The sequence below is a fragment of the Phoenix dactylifera genome, chromosome 9 (genome assembly GCF_051530095.1).
Source record: "Phoenix dactylifera cultivar Ajwa chromosome 9, Ajwa_hap1_PhDact_Kaust_v1.1, whole genome shotgun sequence".
Lineage (NCBI taxonomy): Eukaryota > Viridiplantae > Streptophyta > Magnoliopsida > Arecales > Arecaceae > Phoenix > Phoenix dactylifera.
This window is the reverse complement of record NC_143198.1, coordinates 24444886-24470063: the sequence shown is the minus strand read 5'-3', so window position 1 is coordinate 24470063 and position 25178 is coordinate 24444886. Positions and strand designations below refer to the sequence as shown.

General features: G+C 38.9%; 2 protein-coding genes across 2 annotated transcripts; one reads left to right on the top strand and one right to left on the bottom strand.

Annotated features, from left to right (window-relative positions):
- Window positions 1–243: 243 nt before the first annotated feature.
- Window positions 244–6598, bottom strand: LOC103717094 (two-pore potassium channel 3-like). The gene is made up of 2 exons (XM_008805341.5): window positions 5125–6598; window positions 244–742 (listed from the first exon to the last, which is right to left on the bottom strand). The coding sequence occupies exons 1-2, from the start codon at window positions 6321–6323 to the stop codon at window positions 595–597; spliced, it is 1347 nt and encodes a 448-aa protein (XP_008803563.3). The 5' UTR covers window positions 6324–6598; the 3' UTR covers window positions 244–594.
- Window positions 6599–14354: 7756 nt separating this feature from the next.
- LOC103717095 (cytochrome b561 and DOMON domain-containing protein At3g25290-like) lies at window positions 14355–18696 on the top strand. Its single transcript, XM_008805342.5, has 3 exons — window positions 14355–15129; window positions 16160–16420; window positions 18187–18696. The coding sequence occupies exons 1-3, from the start codon at window positions 14479–14481 to the stop codon at window positions 18475–18477; spliced, it is 1203 nt and encodes a 400-aa protein (XP_008803564.5). The 5' UTR covers window positions 14355–14478; the 3' UTR covers window positions 18478–18696.
- Window positions 18697–25178: the final 6482 nt, after the last annotated feature.

The following is a 25178-nucleotide window of genomic DNA, read 5'->3' as shown; positions in this document are numbered from 1 at the left end:
TTGGGTGCGACAGATTCGAGGTAGCACAGATTGCTCCCGACTGGAAAGGAATAGTTAGGGAGGATGGAAGTACCCAATAGGAACCACAGCCAAGGCACCACAAGCAATACAACAGCAGATCAGTGATCGGAGGTTTGTCCATTTGGCATCACAACACCACCTCATGAAGTAATTGCTTTTTCAGACCTTTTTCAATGCCACCCTTTCCATCGAGCCAGATAACATCCATGTCAAATAACATCAGCATCCAAATCGTTTTTCAATATCAAAAAATGCCCGGATGGTATATATCAACTTATATTTTTTTTTTTTCAAAAAAAATATAAACAATAATAGAACACAAAAATGGTGGAGTCATAACGTAATATCTAGGTTTGGAGTGCTCATCTCCGGAAGCTTGGTTTGGAACAGCTGTTTGCTCCCTCAAGTAGTGGAGCAAGGTAGGACCAACATGGCTATCCCAACATCAGCGCTCAGGTTTTGTTTCACATCATGGATAAGCTACTAGCTTCATTTGCAGTGGTGGCTTGTGTACCTCTTTACTGCATCGACCAAGATGCATTCAGGATTTAACATTACCTACAGGTGTGAGAATTAGTGATGACTTTCAATGAGATCAGAAAGTGTGATCTTTCCGCATTTTCCTGTGTCTAGCCTATCAAACTGATCGCAGATCTGCATGGTGTCCTTCTCGGATACCTTCCCCATCTCCTTCAGTTTGTAAATGACAAACTCTGGTTTGCTGCATGTCATTTAGCAAAAAGAGAGAGAAAAGAGTGATGATTCAGCTAAAACAAATATGCGTTGTTTCAAATCAAGGATATGCCGGAAAAGAACGATCCAAAGTAAAAGCAGTGAAACATCCCAACCCTAAGATCAATGAACATTATTGTTGAGAAAGCAGATTGTTGAATACCAAGGATTAGGCCAGCATTTGCCATGGGTAATGCATATGAGTGACTTATCGACGACTATCATTCCATCACATATGGGCAGTATAAATCATGGCGACATTTTAAGAATTATGGATAGCTAGCATCAGCCTTGTCTTATGCATGGGAAAATTTTAAAAAATAAAAAAAATCATCAAGTACTAATCATGCATCTACCTGCTCTTTTATCAGCTGATAAATTCCTAGATTTATTTTTCTCAGGATGGGAAGTTGTAGAGATCTTACATGGAAATGTATATGATTTCATCTTAAAATAATGAATAGCCCATTTGGTATTCTAGGTAATTAATCCAATACATATGTTAAGCTATAAAAATGGTGGCAAAATATTTCTAAAATAAAGTCTAAACACAGCTAATCTGAACTATCCATTGATGACACAAAAATATTGTAAATAAAAAATTTTGAATTACATATTTTTTTTTTGCATTCTAACATCTAATAAACAAAAACAAATAAATTGGTTTGGAATTTACAGAAAATCAGAGTTATATAGATAGATTTATAACAAGAAATAGACCATGTTAGCAAAAACAAGAAAGACCGAACAAAATTGAAAAATAAAAGAATTAAAGGGGAAAGGAGAGAAAAGAAAAGTGGTAATTGAAGCATAAAAGAGAAATCACACATTTTTTACAGCATAAGTCGACACCATTTTCATCAACCCAGAAAATCCTACGCAATTATAATCTGTCTACACATTCCATAATCCACTATACCAAGCACAAAATTCAAAATCAAAAGAAAAGCGCCAGAAAACAAACATAAAAAAGGGATAATCAGGTTAAGATCCAAGACCGAGCTACGTAATCAAATTTACTTGAGGCTGTTGGGTTGTATTGATGCAAAGCTTCTTGTGAGATTCAATTGGCTGATAGTCTTTTTCAGTAAAAGAATAGCAATCTTTTCCTTAGAAAGCAGCAGTTATCCTTTGCTTACGTAATGCTCCTAGATGGTTTTGTGGCTCATGCATTTAAGAGGCCGAACCCCTATTTCGTCTCAAAACAAGGGTTCCTCCCCTGTTATGCCGCAACCGGAGGTGAGGAGGCTCAAAAGCCCACTCCCTCTTTCGCCTCTCTCTCTCTCCCTCTCCCTCCCTTCCTCACTCTTCCTCTCCCTCTCCCTCCTTCCCTCACTCTTCCTCTCTTTTCTTCCCCCTCTCCTCCTCCCTCACAGGTTTCTTGAACTGAGAGGGGCAGAACTATGCCGATCTACCTCCGGTATGGCTCGGTATGCCCTAAACTGAATGGTTTGGGATGGTACTGCCTTCCACGTCCATATGTTTGCAAAATAAGGGCATTTATTTAACAATAAATGCAAAGAAAATGGTCAGATTCCAATTGAATTAGAATTCACACCTGTCATCTTCTAGCATGAGTGATTTTTCCTTTCATTTTCTCTATAGTTCATTAAGATATCTTTGAAATGCCAATCAATGCATACTATAAATGAACAAATTGGAAACCAAACCTGTGAATGTTCAATGCTTCTTATCATATTTTATAAAGAACTCGCAGATCTCAATTTCCCATCATAAGCAGAGACAGTATCATTCTTTTGGGAGATAATACAAAGCTGGTGAACCTTCAACATCTCTTGTCATATTTTATAACGAACTTGCAGATCTCAACTTCCCATCATAAGCAGAGAGCGTATCATGCTTTCAGGAGATAACAGAAAGCTAGCGAACCTTCAATGTTTCTTATCATATTTTATAAAGAAACTCGCAAACATCAACTTCCCATCATAAGTAGAGAGTGTATCATGCTTTTGGAAGATAAGAGAAAGCTAATATATTATGCACATCAACAAAACAAAGGTGCATGCTAAAGGAAAATATATTTCCTAAAGGGGAAAAAACTGTAAATGAACTTCTCATATATCAACCTAAATTTCTTAAAAAAGCACAATGGTATTTTTCTCTTTTCCATTTGGATTGACTTAACTAATTAAATAAAAGCTCTTTTTGAGAAACCCATCCAAGATCGTAATGTGATGATGAGTGCTGTTTTAAACAACTCACAAGATGCTCAAACAGAATAACTAAATGGCAGGACAGCCCAGAATAATACTGAGTGCTAACCACACATAGGTTTCAACTGAATAAGAATTTCAAGGGTTCTTGCATACAGTTCATGGAGAATCAAGAGATAACAATAGCTCTAAGTATCTTGATGTACCCTTTCTTATAGTAAAGCATGGAAATACCGTGATGAAGACATCACAAGATAGGAATGGTGAACAAAGAAGAGACTAAACTTTTCAAATTAGGCGACACACTATTACTAAAATCTTGCTGTAACAGCTAAATGAACTCCCATTTTGCAGCGACATGTCATTTCTTTGCTTCAAAAAAGATGTTCATCCAAGAGAAAAAGAGAGTACCTATACTACCATGATGGTTATGTGCCAATTTTGATCCTATCAATCTTTTGCTGATTTCAATTTTAACATTTTGACCAAATATTTCGAAAGGGACATGGCCCTGATTTGTCATCAATTGAATGAGACCCTCACAAAAACCAAACAAAAAAAGTTTATATGGCATCAAGAAAGAGAGGAAAACAGGAGGGAGAGGAGAGGGAAGCTAATATTGGAATTTGGGTAGGAACCTAGGAGCAGCTTCAAGATGCCTCCAGCTGAATATCTTTAACTAGTATACACATCTCCACTAGGCTTTATTCCCTCAGCTTCTGCATCGACCCAGTGCGCTGCAAGAAAAACAGCTCCCTGCCCCTACTACAATCTCCCACTAGTATTCAAACCGGCTTGTCATCATTGATGGAGCCCACATCTTCATTCCCTTACTTGGAGGTCAAGAAAGGTTGGATTCAAGATTATAATATGTTAGAGTTCCCTACAATCTAACTCGATTTCTTTTCACCTGGGAATGTTGAATACCCAATCAGAATATATTGGCCAAGAAATTTGAGAAAAACATCGAAAAATTTTCTTTGGAGGGCAGTAAAAAATCAGATGAAAATTGTACAAGTCTTGTTAGTTTGAAGAGGTTTTCGAATGCAATCGGTATAAGGCTTAAAAGCACCTTATTAAGGAGTCAATTGATAAGGATCAATTTTAGAATAAATGTTGTAAATTTTTTAAAAAATATTTGTCTCAAAAACAAATTTCAAGTTTGTAGTAGTACTTGGCTTTTATCGTGGACAAGAAAATGGTTTTGAATCTATCTCGTCAATTATGTTTTCTGAAAACCTCAGCTTAGCATCTACCAAAGAAACTTACATAAGTTACAAATTGTATGTCACAGTTTTGAAATTTAATTTAAGTTAAATCCTCTAGGTAGAGTTTTGATTTCCACATTTTTTTGGTAGTTTCGGCAATTTCACTCCATGTTTTGGAACTTTTATAAAAAGAAAAAAATCAAAAAATTAAAACAATAAAAAGGAACCTATGTCATATTATTTTATTATGTTTTGGATTATTTAGGATCATAATGTAAGTAATTTCGGTAGTTCTAGGCTGAACTTAAACTATATTGAAGCTTAATACATTAAATATTACTAATAAGCAAAATAACAAATATTACTTGATCCAGCATAAATTAACAAGACAAGTATACAAGTGTAAAATTAATTAAAGACACCTACTGAGTACACCAAGGTGGGTAATGCAAATCATTATCATCTGGTGCATTGTTGGGAGAATTAATATAGATTCTGCATTAATATAGCCAGCTAATTATGATCAGTGCATTGTAGGATTCTAGATTTTGCATTTTAGGAAAGATTTTGGGGTGTCAATATGGAGATTGGTTACTTGGTTATTAAGAGGCCTAGATTATTTGTAAAACAAACCATGAAAAGGACACAAAAAGCCATATAGCCAGCTACTGCGGAAAGCATTGCACTTTTAAATGAAGGAAAAATACTTCTCTTTGCCCAGATTCAGGTCTCTTATCCCCTTGGTCTTCCCCATTTATTCCTTCCTCTTCTTCTCCTATGATCCCTTCCTCCTATGATCTCTTACCCTACCTCTCTAATCTAGTGCCACCGTCTACGTCTCTATCCTCCCGTTTTCTTGCACAATCGCTCATCCTTTTACCATTATCGCCGCACTAGTGATTGGGGTAAGGGAAGAAGATGGTAACGTAAAAGATTGGATAGCATCTGAAAGAACTAGAGAAAAGAAGAAGAAGATGGCGGGAACTCACGTGACGGAACCATCGTTGTCGATGTCGGCGGCGAGGAATTCGGAGACGGTCATGTCCCTGCAGAGCACCCACTTTGCGATCATGCGGTGCCTCTTGTCGATCCTGGCCTCCGCCAGGTAGAGGAAGGCACGGGCGACGGCGAGCGTGGACACAAGGAGCCACACTGACGCAAAGAGCCGGCCGGGCATGGTCTGGAAGGCATGGTCCCCGTAGCCAACGGTGGTGACGGACATGACGGAGAGGTAGAAGGAGTCAAGCCAGCCGAGTCGCTCGACGAAGCGGAGCACGGCGGTGCCGACGCCGATGCAGAGCACGACGACTCCTAGGGCGAGGGAGACCTTCATGCGAATGCGCATGCGGCCCTTCTTGACGTCGATGATGTAGCGGCGGGCGACGTCGCGCCGGTGGTGGTGGTGCCCGGCCCCAGCGGCGCCGTGGCGGTCGTGCTTCGGGTTGGCGACGGCGCCGAGGAGGAGGGACTCCTGGAGGTCGAGGACGTAGGAGACCATGCTGGAGAGGAGGATGTCGACGAAGCCGAAGCCTACGAGGACGAAGGTGATGGAGAAGAGCTTGGCAGAGGGGGTGGCGGGGGTGATGTCGCCGTAGCCGATGGTGCACATGGTGACGATGCAGAAGTAGAGGGCATCGACGACGGGGTGGGTGTCGGCGGCGGAGAAGTGGGAGCGGTTGAGGGTGTAGACGAGGACGCCGAGGGAGAGGTAGATGGCGAGGAGGGCGACGGCCTGCAGCACGATGGAGGGGCGGCGGGGGGAGGCCGAGGACGGCTGTTGGGCGTGGGCGTTGATGGCCGACATGGCGGGAGCGGTGCGCGACCGGTGGAGGTTGCTCCGCCCCTTCGCCGCCGCCGACGGGTCCGTCAACCATGACGACGACGAGGGGCCTTCGGCCGCAGCTAGAGGAGACCTTGGGATGGTGGGAGTCCGGGCCGCGGATGCGATTGGAGATGATGGGGTGGGGATGAGTAGGGATAGGGCCTCGGGGGAGATGGAAGATTGGAGGTCGGAGGAGGAGCCGAAAATGAGGCGTTCTTTGAGGGAGGGGGAGGCGGGGGCAGGGGAGAAGGGGATGGAGATCTCACCGTCTTCGGGGAGGGGCCAGAGGATGGAGGATGGAGGAGTGGATGGGAGAAGCTTTGTTCTTGGAGTGGTGGTGGGGAGGAGGGGCTCCGTTTCAGCCATCTGAGATGTTCCAAGTTCTATTTTTGTTTTAATTTTCCGCAGCAGAGGGAATGTGGCATGGCTGCGAGCATCAATACCTGCTTCGAAAGGGAGGAGGGGGTGGCGCTGCGTCTGCGATTTTCAATTGATTCAATGCTTCCCCAGGACCAATCAACCGTGATTCATGGAATGGAGTGGTAGGAGAGTCGCCTGAAGTACCGGAGGAATGGATCTCCCGTGAAAAAAAAGAGAAAGACAGGTAGGCCATTTCGTTCAATTGCTCCTACCTCCGCGCCATCAAAACGAAAATCACGGAAGACCCCGCCGTGCAGGGTACGACCAAATCGATATTCTTTTAATAAAAAAGATGAATCCGATCTCTACCGGAAAACAAAAATCTGATTGATTTCATAAATTAAATTTTACAGTATTAACCAACTTTAGAAGACTTAAGCAAATATGGAAAAGAATAAAAAAAAACTCAGAGAAAAAAAACAAAATAAAATCAAAATAAATAAATAAATAAATAAGCAGAAGGTAGAAGCGTCTCAATTTTAAATAAATTTAAATTTAAAAATAAGAATGATAATTTATGGTCCCATTGTTAACTCAAACGGTGAACGATCCTCTCTTAGGTAGGTTTGATTGGCATAAATTGGTTTGGATCATGGATTATGATAGGGGGCAAAATGGATCATCCAGCCCACAACAAAAAGGGCATCCAATTTCGGCCCAATAAATACCAACGCCGACCAGACGTGTCCTCGGTTTGGCCCAGAATCAGCCCGACCTCGAACTCCGCCGAAAGCTCCTTCAACCTCGAATATTCGCCGACTCGCCCGACCAAGTTCGGGGCGCTTCCTGTATTCACCGACTCGCTCCGACCGAGCTCGGGGCACCCTTTTCAGTAATACGCCCTGACCCTTGAGCTTGGGGCGCTCCACCGAGCACATCTCGGAATCCGAAATGCTAGGCTGGCCTTAACACCCGTCTAACTGACCTCGCCAAACGCCTGATGCGACCTCTCGATGAGCTCGGCCTCGCCAACGGCCGCACTTATGTGCATGCCGACACCCTCTTACGTGGCAGTACATTGCGAGCCACCACGCCATGCTTCGCTTACCGGCCCATGACAGTCTAGGACAGCGCCATGCTACTCCGGCCATATCCTGCTACGGCTATTAATGCCTTATCGTTCCCAAAAACAGACTCCACCGTACGCCACAAGTAAGCTCTGGCTGCGCGCCACTCCCACTCAATGAACCAATCGTACCCTACTACGGCTGTCAACGCCTTACTGTTTCCAAGAACAAAGTCCACCGTGCGCCACAAGCGAGCTCTAGCTACGCCACAAGCGAGCTTTGGCTACGCACCACTCCCACTCATGATGGAACGGGCCATGCTTTCGCCACCTAAGCGCTCCTACCAGAACTATAAAAACCCCAACAGGTAACGCCTAAGGAACTTTTGGCTGGACCAACTAGACTTCACTTTAACTTGATCGTTGGAGGGTCCTCACTAGAAACACCAATGAGGTTTTGTGCAGGTACATTATCGATCGTGGGAGGTAGCTTTCATCCTCTTCCTTAATACTTCGGCAGCTCCCCTGACTCCTCCGGCGTGGTCACCCTCGGGCCAAATTTGAACCACAACAAGTTAATCTACCTAAACTTATTTATTAAATCGGTAGATTCATATTTGAACTTTTAGCCTATTTAGTAATCAGATTGGATTATTTAAAATCTGTTTAACCCATTTAAAATATGCTTAACTCATTTCTATCTTATTTAACCAGACCCGCTTAATTTGTTTAATCTGTTTAAATCCATTTAATCGGTTAAAAAATTATTTAACTTGACTTAACCTATTTAATAAACGATTTACTGTTTAATAAATAAGTGGAATTCAGAACTAAATTTTTGACTTGTTTAAAAAAATTTGAATTGGATGAATTTTTGATTCGGCCCACATTCAATCCGATGCGACCCGATTGTCTCTTTACTCAAAAGGACTTTTCTAATTCTCTAAAAATAAGGGGCAAAGGGATTGAACTAGAAAATTCTCTTGTTATTATATATTTGGTAAAAAAATAATCATGTTCTTTGATTGTAAATAAAAATATTCAATTAGAAAATTAGAATATGATTAAATTAGCCTTCATTACTTCTTGGGATAAAGTGGAAGAAAGGAGGAAATTTTCGTACGAAGAAACAAAGTCCAATTACTTCAAAAGAAAGTTGAATGTGGAGCTCTATAAAATAAAAAATTTATGCATGGTTCTGTATTGTGGCAATAAAGATGGCTTATCTTTTTTCAATTATCATCCCCAAAACCCAAAACTCCACCTTATATGAAGTTGCTAGAGTACAATTGACCTTTGAATTTAAAATAATTGCTAATATTCTTGGTATTGGCCATAGCCTGCAAGAATATTTTGTGGTATTAGTAAGAGGATGAAGTTTAAGCATCGACCTAGTATGAGATAACATATTGTTTGAGGAAGCCTATACGCTGCTAGAGTAAAGAATCATCAACAAGGGCATTCTAGTGCAATGTGAATATTTATCCAAAATTAGAATCATTTGATGATGTCATACAGATCAATAGAAACATGTGAAGTTGATAGCTAACATGATAAAGAAAGTTACAAAAGGAGATCACAACAGGCTACTATGAGACAAGTGATTTTTTTTTCTAAAAAAATTTGATTCAGGAGTATTATATGTACAAGTTCACTTTTGAAGTCATCTAATAGATTTTTCCTTACTTTGCCTAGGTGAACAGACAATTTAAAACACCTCAACATTTTTAGAATATGTTTGAGTCAAATAGTAATCATTTGAGGCATTTCTTTGTCAATTATACTTTTTCAGAAATCTATGGACCGTATTGTATGGACATCCAAATTACATATCACAGATAATATAATTTTCATAATTATTTTCATTTTTTATTTCTAGAGAATAATCCCCAATTCCTAAGCAAATACTGATAAAAAAATAATCATATGAGATAATACTTAGTGCAATCAAGGAATGTAGTATATCTTTTTGCTCCCGTTTGCTTATCATAGATTTCACATTTATTCAATACTAACCATTCAACACTCTTTTATCATGCAAAAATGTATATAGAGATAACATAATAAATATACACATAGGGCACATACATACGTACGTACGTACATACATACATACGTACATACGTACTTACGTACGTACATATCTTCTGAGCCGAACCTGAGTAATTGCATGCATGCCATTGTTTGCTACATGGCTTTGTCATAATTATTTTATTATTTTATTTTTTAATATATCAGTGACAAGCCACCCGATGCAAGAATGCCATGCACGGTCCCCTGCGGCCATTTAAAGTGCGAGTTTACTTGCTCTGTACGTGCAATGCATGCGCAGCCGATTATTTTTTGATGCAAATAATGCATGTTCCATGGCAAACAATCCTCGATAAAAAATGGCTGCATTAATTTTACTTGCTCAACTTCTTACGTGCATATTGTCCATGTATATCTCCATATTCTGACCAATTCACTTCTTAAAAATTTTGTTGTTGAGCCGCTGGTAAGTCGTTTCCCTATTCTTTAAGGCAAAAGACATTATTTTGTATCAATAGAGGCCCTTCGGAAAATTGTTTTTTTTTTTTTCGTTCTCGGGCACTATTTGAATCTGGTTATATTCAGAGAATGCATTCATGAAGGTCGGCAGTTGATGTCCCAAGATTGCATCCATGAGCTGATCAATTTTCGAGAGCAGGAAGTTACAGGTCGGAGTAACCAATACAAACTCACTATTTTTTATTAGCTTTTTTTGACAAGTACAATATTGGCCAGCCAATCAAATAACTCACTTCGTGTACAAAGCCGGCCTCTAAAAGTTTGTTAACTTCTTGGTCTATGACTTGTTGCCTTTCTATAGGAAAGTTTCTTTTCTTCTGTCACATAGGTCGGTACACCGAGTTTGCATTGAGTTTGTAAACAATTACTTCGGAGCTTATTTCTAGTATGTCAGTGACCGACTAAGCAAAGACGTCAATATTGGTGCAGAAAAAGTTAATCACTTTAGCCCACATTTCTTCATCTAGGTTCAAGCAGATATGCACAGTTCGGTTAGGTGCTTGTTCTCTCAAGGGGACCGTACCAATTTTTTGGTTGGTTCACCTCATTGCTTTTTCAGCTCGTCCCTTATGTCCAACCTTTCAATGGGCAGTGTTTCACAATTTTTTTTTCTGTAAGGGTGGCCATATAGCATTAACGAGATAATAGTTGGTCACTCCGATTTTCTTCCATTTCGTTTCTAGTAGGAAACCGTATGGGCAAATGGTAAGTTGATACCACAGCTTGGAGAGCATTGAGGCCAAGTCAGCCCAAGATTGCATTGTAGGCAGAGGGGGTCCGAACTACTAAGAAATCCAACCTCATAGTATTGTCTCGATGCTCTTGTCCTGCAGTGATTGGTAAATTAATTGCACCTTTTATGGGGATAGAATCACATGAGAAACTGACCAGAGGTGAGTTGACTTTACGCAGTTGTGCAGCGGGTAACTTCATATGTTGTAAAGCATCATAAAACAATATATCGGCCAAACTTCCATTATCCACAAGAATCATTTTTACATCATAATTTGTAATTATAAGAGAAATAACTACAGCATCATCATGAGGAGTCTCTACTCTTCCTAGGCCGGCATTGGAGAAAGAGATAGTGTCTCGTGCACTATCTCTTTGGAATAGCTTCTGCCTCTTGTGGGGCTTGAATGTCCGAGGTGCTTGGTACCTTGGTAGTATCGCCAGTAATTGTGCTGATAAATGCTATTGTCGGGTGGTTATCAATCGACTCCAAGAGTGGTTGATCTGAGGCAGGCATTTCTCGATCACACCCAGCTTGTACTTACCGATCTAACCATCCATGTCGGATGAGTGCCTCAATCTCATTCTTGAGTTGGATGCACTCCTTGGTATCATATTCGTGGTCTCGGTAGAATCGACAATACTTCTTTTTGGGGGGTGTAAGTAGCCGTGGCCGTCAATCTCCATGAGGATTGTGTCCTTAGTGAAGTAAGGAGTATACCTCTCAAACTTTCGAGGAGGACTTTTCAGCAGACTGGAACTCTTTTCATCATGGGGTGAAGTTCTTCTCAGCATACCCTATTCTTCACATCTCCTCTGGCCCCCTCGGCCAGGTCGTCCCCCTGCTGACTCGCAATGGGAGACCATAACTTCTTCAGCATTAGCATGCGTTTTGGCCCATGCTAATATTTCGGCAAAGTCCACATAGATGCATTTCTCCAAAGAGAAAAGGAAGCAGGACGATTTTAAATTACCCTTCATCGCCGACGTCGCGACCGATTAATCTAGATCGCGGACTTCCAATGTTGATGCATTGAAGCGATTGACATAATTCTTGAGGGACTCTCCTTCCCTCTGCTTAATATTGAGCAATGCATCATAACCACAATGCTATCTATGGCTAGTGACGAAATGCGTTGTAAAGAGACATCCAAACTGCACAAAATAATGAATTGATTTAGGCCGAAGCCCTGAGAACCAAAACCAAGTTGCTTTGCAAGGAGTAGCGGAAAAACCTTTACAAAGCACAACGTCAGTGGCTTCATGCAATATCATGAGAGCGTTGAAGCTCTTCAAATGATCCATAGGAACCGAGGTGCCGTCGTACGGCTCTACCTGAGGTATTTTAAATCGGGGTGGGATTAGCTCCTTCACGTCTGCTAGGAAATAGAGGTTCCATGGAGCAGTTGAGGTCATTATTTGACCTCGAAGTCTGCCCCTTAAGTGCTGAAATCTGGTGACCCATGTCCTCGATCTTTCGATCGAGGTTGACTTCTCGTTGGAGCTGGAACTCGGTCCGATGGGAAGATGAATGACCTAGAGGGAAATCCTTGTCGGAATAGGGGCTTGGAGCACACCGCTTCCCATCCCGAATAGGACTCGTACGACAGGTGTGCCGGCTCTGTCAGGACCACTCATGACTTGAGTGTCGCCAGTGGTGGCTAATTTGGCGCATATGGCACGTTGGTCGTTGCGAATGATGACTAGGATGAATAGGTTCTGGCCGGGTTAGTTCTAGCCGTGCGTTTGTTTGCTATAAGCCTTGAACTACCACAATCAAGGCCTGCACATGTTGTACGAGTAGATTAGACTACTCAGTGCTCACAGGTGCAGCAAACTATTTTGACGGGGCATGTTCTGGGCTCTATAGTGAACCTCATGAGATCGGAGCTTGGCGTTGCGAGGTATTGGATGCTCCGCGACTCTTTTGTGACCTCATGATCATAATTTCTCCCCTCTTTAGATGTCAAAGCAAGGCCTTTTCTCTAGCGCCAATCTGTAGCTGCTCAATTCTGCACCGAGTTCGACAGCTGCTCGGCGTGCCTTGGGGTCGGTGTGAACCAAAGAGAAGTAAGACCGGATGTGATCGAGGTGAGAATAGGTTGAATGTCGCCGAAGCCAACCTGCAGGAAGTCCGCTTGCCGAAAGTTTTCCGGCGGAGGACCCTCTGATGTTTAAGTCAAAATAGTAGAGCAACAGTGTGCAAGAGAGAAAATTTATCGAGTGGAATCACAAAAAATGAACTTACTTGAGAATCCTTGGGCCACCCTTTTATATAGGATAGAATACCGATCTGTTATCTAATTTAGCGTGGCGTGCCTTAATTGTATGGTAACGGTCGGTCATACGTTAACAACGTAGTAACCGTCCCATATGAGCAACACATGGCAGCAATTATGCCGGTTGTACACTGAACTACAATGCCGCCATAACTGTGGTTTTTATTAGCACGAGCAAAATGGCAAGTGGTTATGATTATTGGTACGATATGTAGTGCATATCATAACATATAATTTCTTCCGTTCCGCTGGCCTGACCTGGAACCATATGGCATCCGCGTTGATTCCATAGAAGATATAGGTGGAGTGGATGATTACACGCAATTACTTTGGTACGGATGCTGGAATTTGCCCCAAATCACGCTAAGAATCGGAGAGACTGTACAATATGAAGCAGAAAGAAATTAAAAACCTCCCCTTATACCTTGGGGAAGCTCAAGCTCGAAGGGGGCTCTTCATAAAAAGGGAAAAGGGGGGGAGGGGGGCTCTTCATTCCTGCCTTGGTATGCGTATAAAAATAAAAGGAAAAGCACAAAGCGAAAGGGAAATCTTCATAGCTGCGTTATGGCCCCGGTTTTGTCCTGCTTTAATTTGTCTGTTTGCACCCACCCGATCCACTTGGTACAGGAACAGCAACCATGCGAACCATTTCTATGTGCGAATTTGTCAGGGTTAACCTTGCTTTAATCTTGATTTGGTGCGCACACCAAAATGTTGTTTGGAGTTCCTAGGCCAGCCTAGATGCGGAAAGCCTTGAACAAGCGCAAAATAAGTCTGGATGCGGAAAGCCTTCAACAAGAACGAAAAAAAAGAACATGAAAGCATGTTCCGATAGCTGTATCAGTCCCTTTTCATTTGAATGCATTTAGCGTGTTGCTGGAAGTTGGGGCATCATGAATGTTTAATGTGGTCCAACCTATAATCACGAATCGAGAGTTTGCAATTGGAACTGTGATAGTTACAAAAGGAGACGTGATTATTATATAAAAAATCGGGGTAACCAAACTTTCAGAACCTATGTTTTGAATTTGAGGGCCATTAAAACTTTAGTCCCTCACATTTATCAAACAAGCACAACTGATGTACCCAAAAGGCATAATTGTGTATGAAATATGCTTCAAAATTAAAAGTCGAATGAGACATTGATCATCTAATGTGTTAAGCATATTTACTATTTTGATTATTTTTGATTATTTTTTTATATTTTTCTTACTATCCTTATTGTCACGCGATATATTGATGTGCATATTATTGTAATAGTCAATACAATATACAGAGATTTCATCTTATTCCATTGCTTCAACATAATGAAAATTAATTTAACTGGCAAACGGCAATGATCTCCAGGCCACAACAATGAGGCAATGACGGCATTGATACTTCTAACCTAACCTAACCTAACCTAAGTTTAGTATGAGATGCAGCTTCAATATGGGGGAACCATTTCAAGAGGGCCCCTCCAACAGTATGCCTGTTTATAGCAGGAGCTCGGAGGACAAGAGGCTGGAGAAAATCTAATATCTCAGACACCACCATGACCCATTTTTCGGCAGTGGTGCTCGTCCTAGCCTCCTCACTATTGCACTGCATCGAGGCCCAGTGGCAAACATGCGACGCGGGCTTCTCCTTCTCAGCTACCGGCATGGCAAGGAACATCACCCACTGCAGGAGGCTCCGAACTCTCGGCGCAGAGCTTGGGATGAACTACTACAACACCACACCGAACTCGACCGTCGATGTCGTTTTCAGCGCACGGCTCCCCACGCCTCAAGGGTGGATCGCTTGGGGCATCAACCCTGGACGGCACCCTCAAATGGTCGGCACGAGGGCGCTCATCGCCTTCAACCGGCCATCGGGCATGCCGATGGTCGGAACCTACAATGTCACCGCCGACACGAGGCGCGGGTGCAAGCTGGAGCCTTCACCAATCGAGGTGGGGGTGGTGAACAAGGAGGCGAACTATTCGGGGGAGACCGGCCGTCTTACGATGGCGGCGAGGCTGACGCTCCCGCCGGAGTACAACGTGTCAAGGCTCAACCACGTATGGCAGGTGGGGCCGCGGGTGGCGGACATGGTGCCATCGGCGCACGCGAGGACCCTGCAGAATTTTGACAGCACGGAGACGATCGATCTCTCGAGCGGCGTCGGGCATAGCCGGCGGCACTACAATTTGGGACTCAGAGAGGTAAGTGCTCAACGTCACATATTCGCCCTCCCTCCTCGTCGCATCGGACTCCTCTCCAGTTCTCTCTCTCTCTCTCTCTCTCTCTCTCTCTCTCATGCACTCAAGACTGTTTGTTTAGTTCGCAAATGGGCGGCTGCTATTTGCATGAGGACTGAGGGAGAGCTGGGTGGTGGATTGCATATCTTTTAACGGTCGGTTGCATGCCTTCTTGCTGGTACTGACGTGATAAATTCGGCATTTGAATGAAATCGCTATTTAGAAAGATTACGGACTCAACATATATTCTTTCTACGCCTCCTACTTTGAGTTCAAATATTCCAAAATTGATATTAATTTGTGGCCCAACCTTATCCAATCCCTCTAGTGCATCATATTTATCAACCATCGATGGATGGTGGGACTTGAACCACTCCGGTTCCGAGTTCTACTGTATTATTTCAGTTAACTCCCTGCTTGAGTGGAACCTACATATATGAGTAACTGAACATGAAAAAACTGAGTGGAAGCATGAACTAGGAGAAATGCAAAGGCTCCAAATTCCGCCTTCTCTGCGTGCGCGCACTTCTCCTCAGCCAATTCCTCGCGTTGCAGCAAGTATTAAGTAGGTATTCGGCAATCTTTCGACCGCTTATATTTACATCTTATTACTGTAAGTAATCTCAAACTGATAAAAGCATATATATAAATATCTTGCAGATGCATTAAGTATATATTGATGACACATACACTCGTAATAGTGGTTTATATACCATGAACCAAAGTATAAACGATCACTAGAAATGGATCTTTTTAGTCGAAACACATATCATACCAACAAATATTCCATTTTTCTTAAAAAAAAAAGAGAGTCAACTCAATGGTTCGTTTTCCACTTCATTGAAGCAGCAAGTGGACTTTTTCTACTACAAAATTGTCAGAAAATCTCGAAGGGAAAATGTTAGATTTAGCAAAATATGCTCAGATGTTCACTTTAATTTCTAGACTGCAGTCTTCAGGAATATATAGTGACACAAAAGTATTTGTGGAGCAGGCGCATGGAATACTAAGTGTAATAGGGTGGGGTTTTCTGCTGCCGATTGGAGTAATAGTCAGCAGGTATTTCAGGGGTTCTCCTATCGATTCAAAGATGACTTGGCTCTACGTGCATGTAACAATACAGATTGTAGCATTCTCGATTGGCGTCACTGCATGGGGGATTGGGCTCTCGCTGATGGAACGCTCCAAGCGATACAGAGCCTTTATGGGCCATCGAATCATCGGGATCTTGGTCGTTTGCTTGGCTTCATTGCAAGTGAGTATAGACCACTATTCTTCTTTTGACTTCAAACAGTAGTAACCTTTTTTTTTTTCTTTTCTTTTCTTTTCTTGTGATCTGTTTGTGTAATTATAATTATCAGAGCCTAGGCCAGCCAATTTCTAGCACTTATCTGGCAAAGTATGGGCCCTCATTTTGAGTAGAAAATATCGCATGTATACCATATTGAATTGTTAGAGTTCTATATGTCTATCAAATGGAATCCTTTTAAGGGTTTCCCCAAGAAGGTGAAATAGAGACTTGAACCTAGTTTATTGGTATTGACCTACAGTAATTTTACTAACTAAAATAGTTGGCCCCATGATCTTATGCAACGCATTGATACAATCCTATATAAGTACATCTTTTCTTCTATTGAAAGCCATTCTGCAAATCATTTGAAGCTAAACTGAATAATGCAGAAATTTGACAAGATCTTGGTACTCCACTAATCTTAGACTACTTTTTCCTCCTCTATATTTTTATTTTGTGGGTGTTGTTTTTGCTACAATGATGATTAGTTTAATTTCTATTGTCAATATTTTTATTCTTTTTTATTCTAATTGGAGTGAACCAGCACCCGTAGCCCGCAGCAAGTCTCAAGCTGTCTTAACTTGCACGCCTTATCGTGTCAAACTCCACTCAACTTTGAAGAACCCTCTCTCAAATACATTGAACCGTGCTGATGCTTGTGTCTCATTTAATTCAATAAGTCGAAGGATAAACTGAGTTGATCACAATAAAAGCTAAGTAAATGATAGTGACAAGTTCATCATATGTTAAATGGCATGTGGTTGAATATTCTCTGCTGTATTTATGGTGACAAGCTAGGTTAATAAGCTAGTGGAGGGTCAGCTAGCGAAATATGATTAGAAAAGAACCCTATTATATATAAGCATTCTAATAACATTGAAAATTTGCACCATATAAATTTAGAAGTACGTGGTATGCCTAGAAATGTGATACTTGTAAACTTATAGTGATGAAGTGGTGGTTTTGTATATAATAGTTAGATCTTTTCATTGCCTAAGACCACAATTTTGAAATATATATATATATATATATATATATATATATATATATATATATATATATATATATATATATATATATATATATATTACATTGTTCCATCTTTTTTATCATAAACAGTTGCAGCTTATAGCATGTTTTAGACTAGATCATGGAGAAAGGATATAATGCATCTATTTGCTCATTCAATTTACTGATTCAAAAAAACACTTCTTAACGTAAAGATTTGGTTTAAAATCTATTTTTGATATTAATTTATAAAAACTGGTGCAGTGTAAATAATTCAATATATTAGATTATCCTTCTAAACAAATCCACCTATTTTTTTATTTATAATGTGAACGCTTACCTTTCCAATTAGACCAGCCACCAATATATTAGATTATCCTTCCAATTATTTATAGTGTAAATTACATAACTATATGATAAGTTATGATGCAGAACTTTTAATCCACAAGTGATTATATATATTTTAGCTTTCCCCAAGGGGAAAAACTCAACATGGATATTCAAAAAGTATTATTGCGCAAGGATCATTAATTATCATTTTTGGCAATTTAAATGAAAACAGAAAAAAATGTTGGATTTGATGCATTAAGGAAATATTTAGACAAGATAGACATGACAATTTAAATATGTTATATTTATTTTTCTTGAAATTATTCCATGTACTTGTTGATAATAGTCACCCAATATGAAGCTTATTCTTTTACTTTTGATTGTTAATCCAGATGATGGCTTTATGGCTAAAACCAAAAAGGGCGGACAAGTATCGGAAATATTGGAACATTTATCATCACTTCGTTGGCTATTCATTGATAGCTCTCATAATAGTTAACATCTTCAAAGGCTTTGCCATCTTAAAACCACCATCAGGATGGAAGTGGGCTTATATTGGAATTCTTATTAGTCTTTCATGTGTGGCACTTGGGCTAGAAATCTCAATCTGGGTTAAATTCTACTGGAACCAGAAAGCTGAACAACAAAAGGCAAGCAACCTAAGCAAGACAAGCAAGTCATAGATTTTCTTTTTTTATTTAGGAAAATGTAGGCATCAGTAAACCAAGTTAAGAAAGGTATCATGTTTTATCTTTTATTGGTTGCTATTTGGTATTTTGTGTTGGGCATGTTACATGGGATCATATGGTCCTAGGGTTAAAAGGATTAGTAATCATGATGCTAGGGGTTTTTTTTAATGAAAAAAAGGAGGAGTGTTTGTGCTGCCCCTCCTTCCTCAAAAACCTCCACTATCTTTATGAGATTTATTTTTAAATGTTTGCATGGCTCAATAATTTCACCAATTTTGAACTTCAACAGAAAATTTTACTCTCATATGCTTATTATTAAAAAGAGAGAAACCATAGCCTCGAGTTAATTTGGTGTCCAACTCAATGAGTGGTTTAAGAAATAATTTGATATAAATGAAATTCTTTATGTTTATCATGTTTTGAAAATTGAAATATGTTAAAGAAAACGAGGATAGCATATTCCTTGATTCAGAATGCTGCCGGCTAATGATTAAGAGCATCAGTTTTTTAATTATTTGTGACACAAACAAAAAATTATGTATATAACCGCAATAAAAGTAGTTGGGCCTCTATGTGTGTCCCTTCTAAGTTCAAAAAGACAAGGCGTTCATGAATGCGTGGTGCGTGTAATGGTCATAGATCTAATCCCACAACCAATAGGCTCTTCAGATTTGGTCGGAGCCAGGGCACTCTCCAAGTACTTCATAACCCAACTACCTATCTATCCCATCCAAATGCTACCTGCCCGTGATAGAATAAATGGAATAGATAAGTATTATTGGCTTTTAGGAAGCCATTTCACAATTTCGCAGCTTTCCTTAAGCTCCATTTCATTCATTTGTATACAAACAATCTGCCAAAGGGCTTACTGAAGGATTAAGTGACATGCTAGATGATATATAGGATAAGAAAGATCAAAAGTAATCACATCTCTAAGACTCTGACAACCCCACTCATCAATCTTTATACTTGCTCTTAAATCAATTTAAATCTTTCATAATGATCATGGTGTCTCGGTTTGTGGGAATACATTCACAAGTCCATCACATTTAAACCTCTTCAAATTATTCAATGGAGTGTGTCTTAGCTAGCCTCTTAAACAACACCCAAACAAGTTATTTACGTTGCTTCGAAAATAAACAATTTTTGGAGACATAGTAAGCAAAATTTATGCGAGATCTATGAAAATATCTTAAAAAGCAAGGCATTACTAGGAAGACCTCACAAGTTTATGCAGCTATAGCTAGCTACTTGTAGAATCGCTCTCATAGCTAGGTCTTGGGATCTGTGGGCTATAAATCTCTTTTGTGAGACAATTTTTTTATATCACAGCTCCAAATTGTAATATTTTAGAATTAATAACAAGGAAGAATGCAAGTTGACCCTTGCAACATGTGATCAATGAATATGGGTGCATATGCGCATATAAATTCTCAACTCTTCATCATGATTTAACATCTATATCAATTTTCTCGAGCCTTCAACTTCTTGACTACATATGATACCACAGCAGGATTTACTCATGAGACATCATTTTCCAAAGATATGCTCCTTAATAATTTGGACATATCCCAAACACATGAATGTTTTAGTGAGTCATAACAGTCATCCTAATATTTATCATTTATGAATGAAATTTGGCTAGGTTTTGATAATTCCAAATAGCCCATGGTTTTATTCCCCTTATTCACAAGATCAGTAACTGAGATCGACAAATAGCCCTTACAGCTCCAAAAAGATATTCTGCAGAGCATAGTAATCTGTATGCGACTTAAAGTGGGTCAAACCCAACACACACTTATCACAAAACCAGCAATTTTGTCTAAGTTTTTTCACACTATTACTTATATGGATGTTTATTATTTGGTCAAATTGATACCACAAAAATCAAGAACTTAGCTCGTATATCAAAAAATAAAAACAGTCAGGCCAATTACTAGGTTAAGAAAATAACAGGCCGCAGCTAGGGTTGCTAACGGGCCTCGACCACGGTGTGCAGCCCACTCATACTGTAAAGAAGGCCTTTATGATGTGATTGTGCTCTAAACTCTAACTCTAAAGCGGGCTTTTTCTTTTAGACTTTGAATAAATATCCGCTCTTCTCGGATCGTTTGCCATAAAGTTTAGATAAATGGTCAACTAAAATTGTGAAAATATCAAAAAAAATCCCTGAGAAATATAGAATCTTACTATGTCCTGTTTCGACACCATCCCATGGTTTCACTCTATTTATTTATTTATTTCCGATATTAACTGGAGCTCCAACGCGGCACTTTTCTCCTCTTTTCTTGGAGGGGTGGGCCGGTAGGGACACTACGACATCACATAGAGTTTAAAGCTCTGCTACATGGGCCCGAGCCATTCTCTTTTTATTTGACCATTGGATTATGTTCTGCATAGAGCTCAAAGCTTTGTCTCCGAAAATATTTTAAATAAAATAAAAGTATTTAATAAAAGAATCAGAAAATTATTTTAACTTTGCCAGAAAACAAAAATAGCTTCTTGAGAGAAGCTCCAAACTACCTATATTTTGGAAATATAGGTATTTTAGCATGCGTGAAAAAACTGTTTTAATTTATATTTTTTCTTTTTAGACCAACATACCTATGATAAAATATGATAATTACATAAAATATCCTTTTTGGGCCAAAGTATTATTTTTTATATTAATAAAATATTAATATATAATGATAATAATTATAATATTTTATATCTTTATGATTTTATTATACTATAAATATAACATGATATTATATTATATCATAATATATTGATTTGTTATGTTGTATAATATCAAATTATGTTATATTATTATGCTATAATATACAATATTATATTACTATATTACAATAATATTATATTACAGTAATATTATACTATATCATATATTTATATATTAATATATATTATATTTTATTATGCTATGTTGTATGATACTATGTAATATTTTTATGGTCATTTTGTAATACTAAGAGTACTTTCTCACTTTATTTACCAAACATATATTAAAGTTTTACAGCATTTTAGAAATAAAGTTATCAAACAACAAATAGCTTTTTATAAAATCTCTACTTTAAAAAGCTCTATTTCAAAAAATTTTACTTCTGAAAGCTCTACACCAACAACTCTACCAAATAGGGCTTATTCTCTGGTGCGAAAGACATAACCCGAACAACAGCCTTTGGAATCTTTGTTCTCTCACCGGAGCCGATGAAATCTCTGTTTAGGTAGTTGTACCCAAAAAAAAAAAATCTCTATTTAGGTAGAACTGCCACGCCAACAAATAATCTTACAAATGACCCTACGAAGCAGGGTTAGCCCGTTTGAAACTTCTTTCTAAAGTATGATTAGACCGTTACTAATGCATGTGGCTAGCATCTAAAAACATGCGCTTTTAGAGAGTCCCACTATCGAAGGGCAGAGCCAGAAACTTCATGCGGAGGGGGCATCATTGTTCATCACTTGGCTGCATCACAATGATGATCTTAATTATCATAAATACTTATATAAAAATGTAAAATTTTAATAAGAATTGTATTAGACAATTGCTTCCACCAAATCATTCTTTAATTGCAATATTTCACAGCCTGCAACTGTTCTCAATAAATCAAAATTCTCAAAAATTGTTGCACGATTTTCTTGAATTGCTTTTATTTTTCTCTACATATCAATTTGAAAATATTATATTATATCTCTGGATAATATGGGATTCAAATTTTTAATCAATAAATTTTTGAGATTCATATTGTATTGACTTTAAAGTTCAGGGACAAAGTTGGGCAAATAAAAACAAAAAAGAGGAACATATCAAAAGAAAAAATGCGTGCATACCGAAGGAAAGCGCAACCTCTAATTGTTTGTTTTTCTGTCTCAATAAAAAAACATAAAATCCCAATTTGCTGGACTCCTAGTTGTCATGCAGAAACAAGAAAACTCGAAATTAATTGAACTATATTTTTTCATTAATCTGTATTTCTTATCCGTCTCTCATTTCTCTTTTTTTTTTTTTCCATTGTTCCCGGTCTCCACTGAAAAAATACAATTTTGTTCTCACAGTAAAAGTCTAGTTCAACAATCAAAACAATCTAGGCTTTTGAAATTAAATAAATAAAAAAATTCATGTATTGCTAAAGAGATCAAATAGGGACAACGGGGAGAAAAAATAAAATTGAATGTTAAAAAGATTAAATAAATTACCTTTGAAGCATGCTACAGCTCCCATATCAAGGATGGTAAGTTAGAGGGACCCTTTTTTTTTAATGTGAAATTTGAAACGGGAGTCAGAGAGAGAGAGAGAGAGAGAGAGAGAGAGAGAGAGAGATAGACGTGGGCCGGGAGGGTGGTGTGTTGCACAAATATAATTTAAAAGATAAGACTCTAGAGATATCTAGGGCTCGTTTGGTTCGCGGAAAGCATTTTTTGTCATAGGAATATGATTTTAAGAAAGCAAATTTGTAGGAAGAGGATGTCTGAGAAAGTACTTTTGACATGTTTGGTTGACCATGAAAAAATGACAGATTTCCAAAGTGCTTATGTTTAGTTGAACATCCATTTTTCTAAAAAAGTTATGTGTAATTCCTATTATACCCTTAATAAAAATTAGGTCTTTAATGCCTCTTTAATACTGAAGGGTCTTTTTGAGAAAAAATAAAATAGAGTGATTCCTGACTCATGGAAAAGTAACTTTCCCATGTTGCTCATGGGAAAGATTTTTCCATAAAATGTGAAAATCATATTTTAATGGGAATACAACTTTTTCATCTCTTCTTTAAAAACTTCAACCAAAAAAAAGACATCTCATTACTTTTCCGTTGACTACACTTTTCCTCCTCCTTTTTCCGCTAACCAAATGAGCCCCTAAAGATTTTGGGAAAGTTGGAAGAGTTGCAGAATCAATGGTGGACTTTTTTTTTTCCTACAATCCCTTCTTCAGTCCATGCAACAATTTTAAAAGAACAAAATTTATTAACATAAAAATCTTTTAAAAAAATGAAGTGCTAATTTGTAAATGCCCTTTCCTACTCAATTAGCCAACCTAGATGGTATTAGTTGCTAAAAGGTGACCATGTTAACGCATGCACTACTCCACAAAGGTAGGTTTCAACAGCTAGAAGAATTTCTTTCATGCCATTAATGCTATAGGAATGAATAGAACTGAAAGTAGATCGAATGATATCCATTTGAATTTCTTTTTTATCCAAACTATCCATAGATAAAAATTTGAGAATTTGACTAATATCCATATCTGTATCCATATCCGTCAAAATAAAAAAATATGGATATGTATAGTCAGCTATTCGATCCGTATCTTATTCCATTTGTATTCCTATTTAATTCTATATAGTACTCATGAATTTTTAAGAAAAAATAAAAATTATATTAACATGTTATTAATGTCATTTATCATCCATTTAGTAATATTTTATCATAAAATTTAATTATTCGATTTATATCTATATTTATATCCATACTCGGTATTCGATTTAATATAAATTTTTGCATCCGACTAATATCTGTATCTATATTCATCAAACAAAACAAATATGAATATGCATATACTAGTATCCGATTTATATCCTATTCGATTTCAACCCTAATAATGAACCAACAGAGCTACAATAGAGGACAATTATTTGGCAGGCTAAGCGGTTTTTTCTCTTTTATATAAAATAAGTTTTGAGTTAAATACGAGCCCTGCTTCGTAAAGGCCAAGTTGTCAGTTGTTATATATTAAATTATTATTCATAATCTTTTCCACCAAGCTCCCACTTTGGCTTAGTGGACTGTGCTACCTAACCTGGGTCTAATTTTTTCTCTTGTAGCCTTTTTTTACTCTTCTCGGTGGCGGTCGATCTCGTGGATCCCCTCCACCCTCGGATGTATTAACCCTTTCCGCTTTCTCATGTTCCCGTATTTTTGTTCTTTTGTCCTCAATGGTCCATGGTCAGGATCCCTCTTTTATATTCTTATCCTCAGTCATCTTTAAGTCCATGAAAAAGGAAAGGAGTTGGTATCACTCATACACCATATCGAAGGCATCTTATCGATCTTATCCATCTCATTGCTTCCGCATGTCCTACCACTATGCATGCATGAACTAAAGAGATATCCTACGTACAACTAGTAGTAAATTTGGAGAAGGAAAGGCATCTCACTTTCTCCCACCCAGGGCCAGCTGCTGCTGCGAGACAGTGAGGTGAGCGAAGGCATAGCAGCCCTTTGAGCCGTTGATTCCTCCAAAGTCCAGCATCTTCTCTTTCTTCTTTCCCGAAATTTTGAGAGCATGACATGCGTGGACAAAGGGGACTGCACCTGGACTGCACATTGGTCTCCACAAAAATTTGCCTTCGACAAACATTAGAGCAGCCTTCCCGGGTCTCTAGGGTTCGGGATATATCCATGCAAGCACCTCCTTCAACGTTGAAAGCATCAGCATTTGGTGGTCCTTGTTTCCTTTAATTTTGTTTTATTGTTGTTGTTGTTGAAAACAGCGGCGGCTTAAGATATAAGAGTTTCTTTTTTTTAATGGTCAGAACTATCTGATTTAGGTGACGTAGAGCAATATATATTTCCAGGCAAACTCTTAACCCAAACACTACCACAAAAACTAGGTAAGGGTATCATTGAGTGAGAGAGTAGTGCAGGCAAAGGAAATACTTGATTGATAATTCAGAGGCACACCAATGGGTCGAGCA